The following is a 10,799-nucleotide window of genomic DNA, read 5'->3' as shown; positions in this document are numbered from 1 at the left end:
GTACCTGTTTATCTGCAGACATCTGTCCCCCTATATTCAAAGTGCAAATATATATAGGATTTCTAAGCTCTGAAAAGCAGGAGGCGGGGAGTTGAAGCTACATCAGTGAGTTCTGATTGGAGGGAAGGGACACACCTACTTCACACAGCACACAGTAACAGAGAGACTGTCAATCACAGGCTGTGCCTTCCCCGTCACCATTTTTCTCTTGGTGTCAGGAAAATTAGAAGTGATTCATCTTATAGCAGACAAAGGAAGCAGCAGACAGAAATGATGCTTAGCACTCTGGATTCACTACTATACAAACTATAGAGAAATATGCTTTGTTCAGATTACAAGTCTGAGGTTTACAACCACCTAAGGCAGTATGTGCCCAGGGACAAATGACTGGAACACAATTGGTCTGCTGCATTTGTCCCTGGGCACAGCTCAGAAGTCCCCCACCCCCACACCCTTCACCCTGCCATCCTAGACACTGTCCCTAGAGTTTCCACCTCATCCCTTTAAAACCGAACACATAGGTTCTGGGGCTAATTTAATGCAGATAAAGCACTAGGTGAGTTTAATTACCACCTTAACCGCTTCCGCGCTGCCCTATAGCAGAAATACTGCTACAGGGCGGCACAGGTGTGCAAAATCACATGTATATATGTGATTTTTTTAGTTCTGGGTAGGGGGCGTGCGCGTCGCGACCTCAGCTGCCAATCACCAGGTCCTGGCTGGTGCTTCTTCGCCAGCAAGCAGTGATCGCCGAGTATCTCAGATGGAGGAGAGACCTCTGTATAAACAACACAGATCTCTCCCCTGTCAGCTCCTGCACACTGCTTTGTATGGCTCTGCATAGCAGAACAATACAAAGCAGTGTGCTTACAGTGGAAAGCACAGACACAGCACACTGTGAAACAGCACACAGTTAACCCTTTAATTGTCCCACGTTAACCCTTTCCTGCCCAGTGCCATTAGTACAGTGTCAGTGCGTTTTATTAGCACTGATCACTGTATTGGTGTCACTGGGGATGTCAGTGACACCAAGTCAGCTCCCCCCATTGTCAGAATGCCCACGGCAGTCCCACTATAAGTCGCTGATCGCTGCCATTACTAGTAAAAATAAATAAATAATTCCAGTATATATACCGCCATTTGTAAACGCTATAACTTTCATGTAAACCAATTAATTTACACGTATTGGGATTTATTTTTTAGCAAACACGTAGCAGAATACATTTTGGCCTAAATTTATGCTGAAATTCGATTTTTTAACTTTTTTTTACTCAACATGTTTAATAGCAAAAAGTCAAAAATATAGTTTTTTTTCTCAAAATTGTAGGTCTTTTTTGTTTATTTTGTGAATAAAAACCCTGCACAGGTGATCAAGTACAGCCGAAAGGAAGCTCCATTTGTGGGAAAAAAAGGATGTCATTTTCATTTGGGTGCAGCGTTGCATGACCGCGCAATTGTCAAAGTAACGCAGCGCCGTATCGCAAAAAATGGCCTGGTCAGGAAGAGGGGTAAATCCTCTGGAGGGCAAGTAGTTAATCAGCCCCAGAACCTGTGTAATTATATTTGTTCGGTTTAAAGGGATGAGGCGGTAAGGCCGGCCATACATGGGTCGATTTCTAAACTATTTTTTGTTCGAAAATTGGACCTAAGAATAATCGGCTGATTTTCGCTCTGTTAGTGGGGCAATGATACCGGCCAATTTTCGTGGTTCCTCCCTATTTTTTTATCAGGCATGCTGGAAAATTTGTGAAAAACGAACAATTTTCGAAATCATTGGTGGCACCATCAGATTACAGAACGAATGATGTTTTCGATTTTTGATTGAAAAATCATTCGGAATTCAACCCATGTATGGCCTGCTTAACTCTAAGGGCTCGTTCACACTTGACTGTTTTTCCAACTTTCCCTATAGCGTTTGACAAGCGTTCTGATGTTTGTGGAGCGTTTTTAACGCTCCACAAATGTCGCATGCGTGGTTTAGCGGCGGTTAGGCATTTGCCAAGTGTTAAAAACCGCCCCACAAATGCCTATAATGAAGTTTGAATGGTGTTAACGCTCTGAAAACAACCCGCAACCGCACCACAAACGCCTATAATGAAATTTGAATGGTGTTAACGCTCCGCAAACGCCCTGCAACCGCACCACAAACGCCAGCCAGGCGTTTGCAGAGCGGCCCTTTAGACTTGAATAGGAGGCTTCAACTCCTCCTGACTGGACCAGAGGCGTCCGTTTTGCCGTAACGCGACGCTAATGCTCCCGTTTGAACAGCACCATGTGCTGCAACGTGCAGAATTTTCCCAGGCGTTTGGGAAACAGTAAAAACGCTTCCCAACGCCTGTCTGCTGCTTGCTAACAAGGCTAGTGTGAACGTAGCCTTACTGTCCCCTGGCCTTACACTGCACAGGCAGCGAAGGGAAATCTCCTCAGGGAGGACCCTACTAAAACCTGACAGAAGTTCACACTTTTTTTGAACACAAAAGAAAAACGCTTTTGGCTGGGGCCTGCTGTGCGTTCACAAAACACAAGTGTATGAGGCCATGTGTACGCAGGCCCTGAAGTGTCTGTTTCAGCCAACGCTGGAATGATTTCTTCCATTTACTGACATGGCAGGAAGCTGGCACCCTGTAAATGTGGTAACATGCCAACCCTTGAAGGCTTCCTATTTATCAGCCCTGTATGCAGAATGTCTTTATTATGTTTATCAGTCTCCTATGGGGTTATCAGTCCCTGTGTTTAGAAGTATCTTCACTAGTCTCCCTGAGGGGCTCTTTCCCTTTGTATGTAGATCCCTATGCAGGAGGAGTACATTGCAGGCAGTACGAGAGCAGGCGGTGAATGGTGTAGGCCGTGCCCTGTAGATGACCCCGCTCACACCGCCCTCCTCAGCCATCCCAGCCAGGAGCTTCTCGTCATACAGAGCCCAGATACCATCGCTTCCTCACAGGACTCATACACCGCCATGTAAGCCGGGGCTGGGGAGGGGGGTCAGTGATAGGTAGATGGGGTGTCCTCTCTCTCCGCTGTGAGGACTCAGGAAGGCTGGTTGTGTGTACTAGAGGGAGAGTGTGTGCCCTCTTGTACCCTTCATTGTCCCAGCTGGGACATGTTAGTCCAAGAGCTGGAAGTCTTTATTTCCTTCAGGTGGAATGTTTGCAGCAGATTCAGTATCATGGCTATGTGAGGAGAGGGCAGGGAGAGGGCTGCTGGGCAGGACACATCTATCAGTCTTCTTCAGTGGGTCCACTGACTGACCATATGTCCAAGACAACTGATACTGGAGCTAAACTCTGAGAAGCCAGTAAGTGCGCTGTGTGGAGAGGTAAGTGTTACCTGGAAGGGCTGCTTTACACTTGTGGTTAGGGGAAGGTAAAAAAACACATGGAGCCTCAGTTTTACCACCCCCAACTGCTCTCTCTTAAAGCAATAGTAAACCGCACCTAAAAAAAATAAATACAAAAAAAATCCCCTGCATTGTAATGTGATAATGTGCTAGTATGTATGGCATACTATCACATTGTGAAGGACTTACCTTAAAATGAAGCCCTCCAGCAGTGTGCTGTCACTGCTGCACAGGCTTCCATCTTCACCCGGTCTTCCTTATGGGTTCGCGAGCTCTAGCCGTCTGATTGTCCAAGCCACAATGACATCACTCTCACGCGTGCGCACGGGAGTCCCAGGCAACGGCACAGGTTCCTTCAGAGTGCACGTGACGGCTATCAAAAAGCACAAATATTTCCTAAATGGTTCAAGTTTAGGAGATATTTATTTTGCCTACAGGTAAGGTTTACTATAAGCGAACCTGTAGGTAACAGTATACAATAGGTGTTTATTACCACAAAGGCAGGGTTGTACACATACTGTGGCGGGACCTAAATCCCCTGTCATGTTTGCAAGGCGCTACCACCAGCCTAATGCGACCCATTTAAATGCTGCAACAAACCCACAGCTGTGTGCGATGCATATGGCTGCAAAGTGGTAGTGTGGCATTTAGGGGGTTAAACAGGCAGTGAGGAGGTAACATATCTCCTTCTCACCGCCTGTCAAATGATTTGAGTAAATCGCTTTTTGGAGAAGCAGGAGCCCTTGCCACATGTGTAAATGAGCCCCAAGTCTCCCTTCACTGAAAACACTTCCTTCTTAACTGTAATGACTATTATTTGCTGCAAACACTTCACCCATAGCTGGAAATGCTTTGTCCGTAGCTGGAAACACACCCCCTTTCCTCCTTCGCTAGAGACACTTCATCCCTCCCTGGAAACACTTTATACATATTTGGATACACTTCCTCCTTAGATTATTATTTATTTCAGGTACTTATATAGTGCCGTCAATTTACGCAGCACTTTACATATATATTTTACATTCACATCAGTCCCTAACCCTCAAGGGGTGTACAATCTAAGGTCCCTAACTTATATTCATACACATACTAGAGACAATTTAGACAGGATCCAATTAACCTACCAGCATGTCTTTGGAGTGTGGGAGGAAACCGGAGTACCCAGAGGAAACCCACACAGGCACAGGGAGAACATGAAAACTCCAGGCAGGTGGTGCCGTGGATGGAATTCGAACCAACGACCCTAATACTGCCAGGCGGAAGTGCTAACCATTTAGCCACTGTGCTGCCCATATGGAAATCTTCCTCCTTTGCTGGAAACACTCTTCATATTTGGAAATTCTTGCATTTTCTAAGGTGGCAGTGCTAAATCCGTAGCTGGAAACAGACCCCCCTTAGCTGGAAATGTTTCCTCAGCTAGAAATGCTTCATCCTTCACCGAAAACCCTTTATACTTATTTGGAAACACTTCCTCCTTAGCGGATTACACATCCTTCTTAACTGGAATGGCTTTATTATTTGCTGCAAACACTTCACCCATAGCTGGAAATATTTTATTTGAAGCTGGAAACACACCCCTTTCCTCCTTCGCTAGAGACACTTCATCCCTCCCTGGAAACACTTTATACGTATTTGGATACACTTCCTCCTTTATTGGAAAAACTTCCTCCTTAGCTGAAATGCTTCATCTTTAGGTGGAAACGCTTCCTCCTTTATTCATATTTGCCAACACTTTATTCATATTTAGACACTCTTTTTTTTTCTAGATGGAAATACTAAATCCGTAGCTGGAAACAGACCCTCCTTAGCTGGAAATGTTTCCTCTTTAGCTAGAAACACTTTATCCTTCACCGGAATCTTTTTATACTTATTTGGAAACACTTCCTCCTTAGCTAAATACGCTTCATCCTTATGCAGGCCATAGACGGGTCGTTTATCGGCCGATTTTTCATCTCCAGGAAAAATCGGCCGATATTCACACCGTTATTGGGGCCCGTCCGTTGGCCGTTTTTCATGGATCGTCTCGTTGAGTTTTATCGGTCATGCTGGAAAATCAACGAAAAACGGCCGTTTTTCGTGGACAATGGTGGCAGCACCAGCAACGGCGCCGACCGATATTTTGTTTATCGGCCAACAATTCGGCTGATAAATGGCCTGTCTATGGCCTGCCTTAGCTGGAAATACTAAATCCTTATTTGCAATCCTTAACTTGAAACACTTCCTCCTTCACTGGGAAATGCTTCCCCCTTAGCTGAAAACACTTTATCCATATTTGGAAACACTTTATCCATGTTTGGAAACACTTTATCCATGTTTGGACACTTTTTCTAAGCTGGAAACACTTCATCCATAGCTGGAAACACCCCCCTTTAGCTGGTAAGGTTTCCTCCTTAGCTAGAAAAGCTTCATCCTTCACCAGAAACAGTTTATACTTATTTAAAAACATTTCCTCCTGTGCTGGAAATGCTTCACCCTTAGCTGAAAACACTAAATCCTTAATTGGAAATGCTTCCTCCTTAGCTAGAAATACATGCTACTGTGCTGCAAATGCTTTATTTTTAGCTGAAAACACTAAATCCTTATTTGGAAATGCTTCCTCCTTAACTGGAAACGCTTCCTCCTTAGCTAGAAATGCTTCATCCTTAGCTGGAAACACGTCCTCCTTAGCTGGAAATGCTAAATCCGTAGCTGGAAATGCTTCCTCCTTAGCTAGAAATGCTTCATCCTTAGCTGGAAACACGTCCTCCTTAGCTGGAAATGCTAAATCCGTAGCTGGAAATGCTTCCTCCGTAGCTGGAAATGATTCCTCCTTAGCTGGAACGCTTCCTCCTTAGCTGGAAATGCTTCCTTCTTAGCTGGAAACACATCCTCCTTAGCTGGAAACACGTCCTCCTTAGCTGGAAACGCTTCATCCGTAGCTGGAAACGCTTCATCCGTAGCTGGAAACGCTTCATCCGTAGCTGGAAACGCTTCCTCCTTAGCTGGAAATGCTTCCTCAGCTGGAAACGCTTCCTCCTTAGCTGGAAACACGTCCTCCTTAACTGGAAACGCTTCCTCCTTAGCTGGAAATGCTTCATCCTTCACCAGAAACAGTTTATACTTATTTAAAAACATTTCCTCCTGTGCTGGAAATGCTTCACCCTTAGCTGAAAACACTAAATCCTTAATTGGAAATGCTTCCTCCTTAGCTAGAAATACATGCTACTGTGCTGCAAATGCTTTATTTTTAGCTGAAAACACTAAATCCTTATTTGGAAATGCTTCCTCCTTAACTGGAAACGCTTCCTCCTTAGCTAGAAATGCTTCATCCTTAGCTGGAAACACGTCCTCCTTAGCTGGAAATGCTAAATCCGTAGCTGGAAATGCTTCCTCCTTAGCTGGAAATGATTCCTCCTTAGCTGGAACGCTTCCTCCTTAGCTGGAACGCTTCCTCCTTAGCTGGAAATGCTTCCTTCTTAGCTGGAAACGCATCCTCCTTAGCTGGAAACACGTCCTCCTTAGCTGGAAACGCTTCATCCGTAGCTGGAAACGCTTCATCCATAGCTGGAAACGCTTCATCCATAGCTGGAAACGCTTCCTCCTTAGCTGGAAATGCTTCCTCAGCTGGAAACGCTTCCTCCTTAGCTGGAAACACGTCCTCCTTAACTGGAAACGCTTCCTCCTTAGCTAGAAATGCTTCATCCTTAGCTGGAAACACGTCCTCCTTAGCTGGAAATGCTTCATCCGTAGCTGGAAACGCTTCCTCCTTAGCTGGAAATGATTGCTCCTTAGCTGGAACGCTTCCTCCTTAGCTGGAAATGCTTCCTCCTTAGCTGGAAACACGTCCTCCTTAGCTGGAAACACGTCCTCCTTAGCTGGAAATGCTAAATCCGTAGCTGGAAATGCTTCCTCCTTAGCTGGAAATGATTCCTCCTTAGCTGGAACGCTTCCTCCTTAGCTGGAAATGATTCCTTCTTAGCTGGAAACGCATCCTCCTTAGCTGGAAACACGTCCTCCTTAGCTGGAAACGCTTCATCCGTAGCTGGAAACGCTTCATCCGTAGCTGGAAACGCTTCATCCATAGCTGGAAACGCTTCCTCCTTAGCTGGAAATGCTTCCTCAGCTGGAAACGCTTCCTCCTTAGCTGGAAACACGTCCTCCTTAACTGGAAACGCTTCCTCCTTAGCTAGAAATGCTTCATCCTTAGCTGGAAACACGTCCTCCTTAGCTGGAAATGCTTCATCCGTAGCTGGAAACGCTTCCTCCTTAGCTGGAAATGATTCCTCCTTAGCTGGAACGCTTCCTCCTTAGCTGGAAATGCTTCCTCCTTAGCTGGAAACACGTCCTCCTTAGCTGGAAACACGTCCTCCTTAGCTGGAAATGCTAAATCCGTAGCTGGAAACGCTTCCTCCTTAGCTGGAAATGATTCCTCCTTAGCTGGAACGCTTCCTCCTTAGCTGGAAACACGTCCTCCTTAGCTGGAAACACGTCCTCCTTAGCTGGAAACACGTCCTCCTTAGCTGGAAATGCTAAATCCGTAGCTGGAAACGCTTCCTCCTTAGCTGGAAATGATTCCTCCTTAGCTGGAACGCTTCCTCCTTAGCTGGAAATGCTTCCTCCTTAGCTGGAAACGCTTCATCCGTAGCTGGAAACGCTTCATCCGTAGCTGGAAACACTTCCTCCTTAGCTGGAAATGCTTCCTCAGCTGGAAACGCTTCCTCCTTAGCTGGAAACACGTCCTCCTTAACTGGAAACGCTTCCTCCTTAGCTAGAAATGCTTCATCCTTAGCTGGAAACACGTCCTCCTTAGCTGGAAATGCTTCATCTGTAGCTGGAAATGCTTCTTCCTTAGCTGGAAATGATTCCTCCTTAGCTGGAACGCTTCCTCCTTAGCTGGAACGCTTCCTCCTTAGCTGGAAACGCTTCCTCCTTAGCTGGAAACGCGTCCTCCTTAGCTGGAAACACGTCCTCCTTAGCTGGAAACACGTCCTCCTTAGCTGGAAACGCTTCATCCGTAGCTGGAAACACGTCCTCCTTAGCTGGAAATGCTAAATCCGTAGCTGGAAACGCTTCCTCCTTAGCTGGAAATGATTCCTCCTTAGCTGGAAACGCGTCCTCCTTAGCTGGAAACACGTCCTCCTTAGCTGGAAATGCTAAATCCGTAGCTGGAAACGCTTCCTCCTTAGCTGGAAACGCTTCCTCCTTAGCTGGAACGCTTCCTCCTTAGCTGGAAACGCTTCCTCCTTAGCTGGAAACGCTTCCTCCTTAGCTGGAAACGCTTCCTCCTTAGCTGGAAACGCTTCATCCGTAGCTGGAAACGCTTCATCCGTAGCTGGAAACACTTCCTCCTTAGCTGGAAATGCTTCCTCAGCTGGAAACGCTTCCTCCTTAGCTGGAAACGCGTCCTCCTTAACTGGAAACGCTTCCTCCTTAGCTAGAAATGCTTCATCCTTAGCTGGAAACACGTCCTCCTTAGCTGGAAATGCTTCATCCGTAGCTGGAAACGCTTCTTCCTTAGCTGGAAACGCTTCCTCCTTAGCTGGAAACACGTCCTCCTTAGCTGGAAACACGTCCTCCTTAGCTGGAAACGCTTCATCCGTAGCTGGAAACACGTCCTCCTTAGCTGGAAATGCTAAATCCGTAGCTGGAAACGCTTCCTCCTTAGCTGGAAATGATTCCTCCTTAGCTGGAAACGTGTCCTCCTTAGCTGGAAACACGTCCTCCTTAGCTGGAAACACGTCCTCCTTAGCTGGAAACGCTTCATCCATAGCTGGAAACACGTCCTCCTTAGCTGGAAATGCTAAATCCGTAGCTGGAAACGCTTCCTCCTTAGCTGGAAATGATTCCTCCTTAGCTGGAAACGTGTCCTCCTTAGCTGGAAACACGTCCTCCTTAGCTGGAAATGCTAAATCCGTAGCTGGAAACGCTTCCTCCTTAGCTGGAAACGCTTCCTCCTTAGCTGGAAACGCGTCCTCCTTAGCTGGAAACACGTCCTCCTTAGCTGGAAATGCTAAATCCGTAGCTGGAAACGCTTCCTCCTTAGCTGGAAACGCTTCCTCCTTAGCTGGAAACGCGTCCTCCTTAGCTGGAAACACGTCCTCCTTAGCTGGAAATGCTAAATCCGTAGCTGGAAACGCTTCCTCCTTAGCTGGAAACGCATCCTCCTTAGCTGGAAACACGTCCTCCGTAGCTGGAAACGCTTCATCCGTAGCTGGAAACGCTTCATCCGTAGCTGGAAACGCTTCCTCCGTAGCTGGAAACGCTTCCTCCTTAGCTGGAAACGCTTCCTCAGCTGGAAACACGTCCTCCTTAACTGGAAACGCTTCCTCCTTAGCTAGAAATGCTTCATCCTTAGCTGGAAACATGTCCTCCTTAGCTGGAAATGCTTAATCCGTAGCTGGAAAGCTTCCTCCTTAGCTGGAAACGCTTCCTCCTTAGCTGGAAACGCTTCCTCCTTAGCTGGAAACGCTTCATCCGTAGCTGGAAACGCTTCATCCGTAGCTGGAAACGCTTCCTCCTTAGCTGGAAACGCTTCCTCCTTAGCTGGAAACGCTTCCTCCTTAGCTGGAAACGCTTTCTCCTTAGCTGGAAACGCTTCCTCAGCTGGAAACATGTCCTCCTTAGCTGGAAATGCTTCATCCGTAGCTGGAATCGCTTCCTCCTTAGCTGGAAATGCTTCCTCCTTAGCTGGAAACACGTCCTCCTTAGCTGGAAATGCTTCATCCGTAGTTGGAAATGCCTCCTCCTTAGCTGGAAACACATCCTCCTTAGCTGGAAATGCTTCATCCATAGCTGGAAATGCTTCATCCATAGCTGGAAATGCTTCATCCATAGCTGGAAACGCTTCCTCCTTAGCTGGAAATGCTTCCTCCTTAGCTGGAAATGCTTCCTCCTTAGCTGGAAACGCTTCATCCTTAGCTGGAAACGCTTCCTCCTTAGCTGGAAATGCTTCCTCCTTAGCTGGAAACGCTTCCTCCTTAGCTGGAAATGCTTCCTCCTTAGCTGGAAACACGTCCTCCTTAGCTGGAAATGCTTCATCCGTAGTTGGAAATGCCTCCTCCTTAGCTGGAAACACATCCTCCTTAGCTGGAAATGCTTCATCCATAGCTGGAAATGCTTCATCCATAGCTGGAAATGCTTCATCCATAGCTGGAAATGCTTCCTCCTTAGCTGGAAATGCTTCCTCCTTAGCTGGAAATGCTTCATCCTTAGCTGGAAACGCTTCCTCCTTAGCTGGAAACGCTTCCTCCTTAGCTGGAAACGCTTCCTCCTTAGCTGGAAATGCTTCCTCCTTAGCTGGAAACGCTTCATCCTTAGCTGGAAACGCTTCCTCCTTAGCTGGAAACATGTCCTCCTTAGCTAGAAATGCTTCATCCGTAGCTGGAAACGCTTCCTCCTTAGCTGGAAACGCTTCCTCCCTAGCTGGAAATGCTTCCTCCTTAGCTGGAAATGCTTCCTCCTTAGCTGGAAACGCTTCATC

At 46.7% G+C, this 10,799-nt stretch overlaps 1 protein-coding gene across 1 annotated transcript in view; it reads left to right on the top strand.

Moving 5' to 3' along the window:
* Positions 1-2,814: 2,814 nt before the first annotated feature.
* Positions 2,815-10,799, top strand: part of LOC149464848 (adipocyte plasma membrane-associated protein-like) — a 32,878-nt gene continuing 24,893 nt past the window's right edge. Inside the window, exon 1 of the mRNA XM_089674159.1 lies at positions 2,815-2,961. Within this exon, the coding sequence (XP_089530285.1) occupies positions 2,960-2,961 (2 nt within the window). The 5' untranslated portion in view covers positions 2,815-2,959. The remainder of the gene's footprint in view (positions 2,962-10,799) is intronic.

Source organism: Staurois parvus, unplaced genomic scaffold, assembly GCF_062004578.1.
Source record: "Staurois parvus isolate SC_StPar_1 unplaced genomic scaffold, SC_StPar_1.0 ptg000147l, whole genome shotgun sequence".
In the NCBI taxonomy this organism is placed as follows: Eukaryota; Metazoa; Chordata; class Amphibia; order Anura; family Ranidae; genus Staurois; species Staurois parvus.
This window is presented reverse-complemented; position numbering and strand designations above follow the sequence as displayed.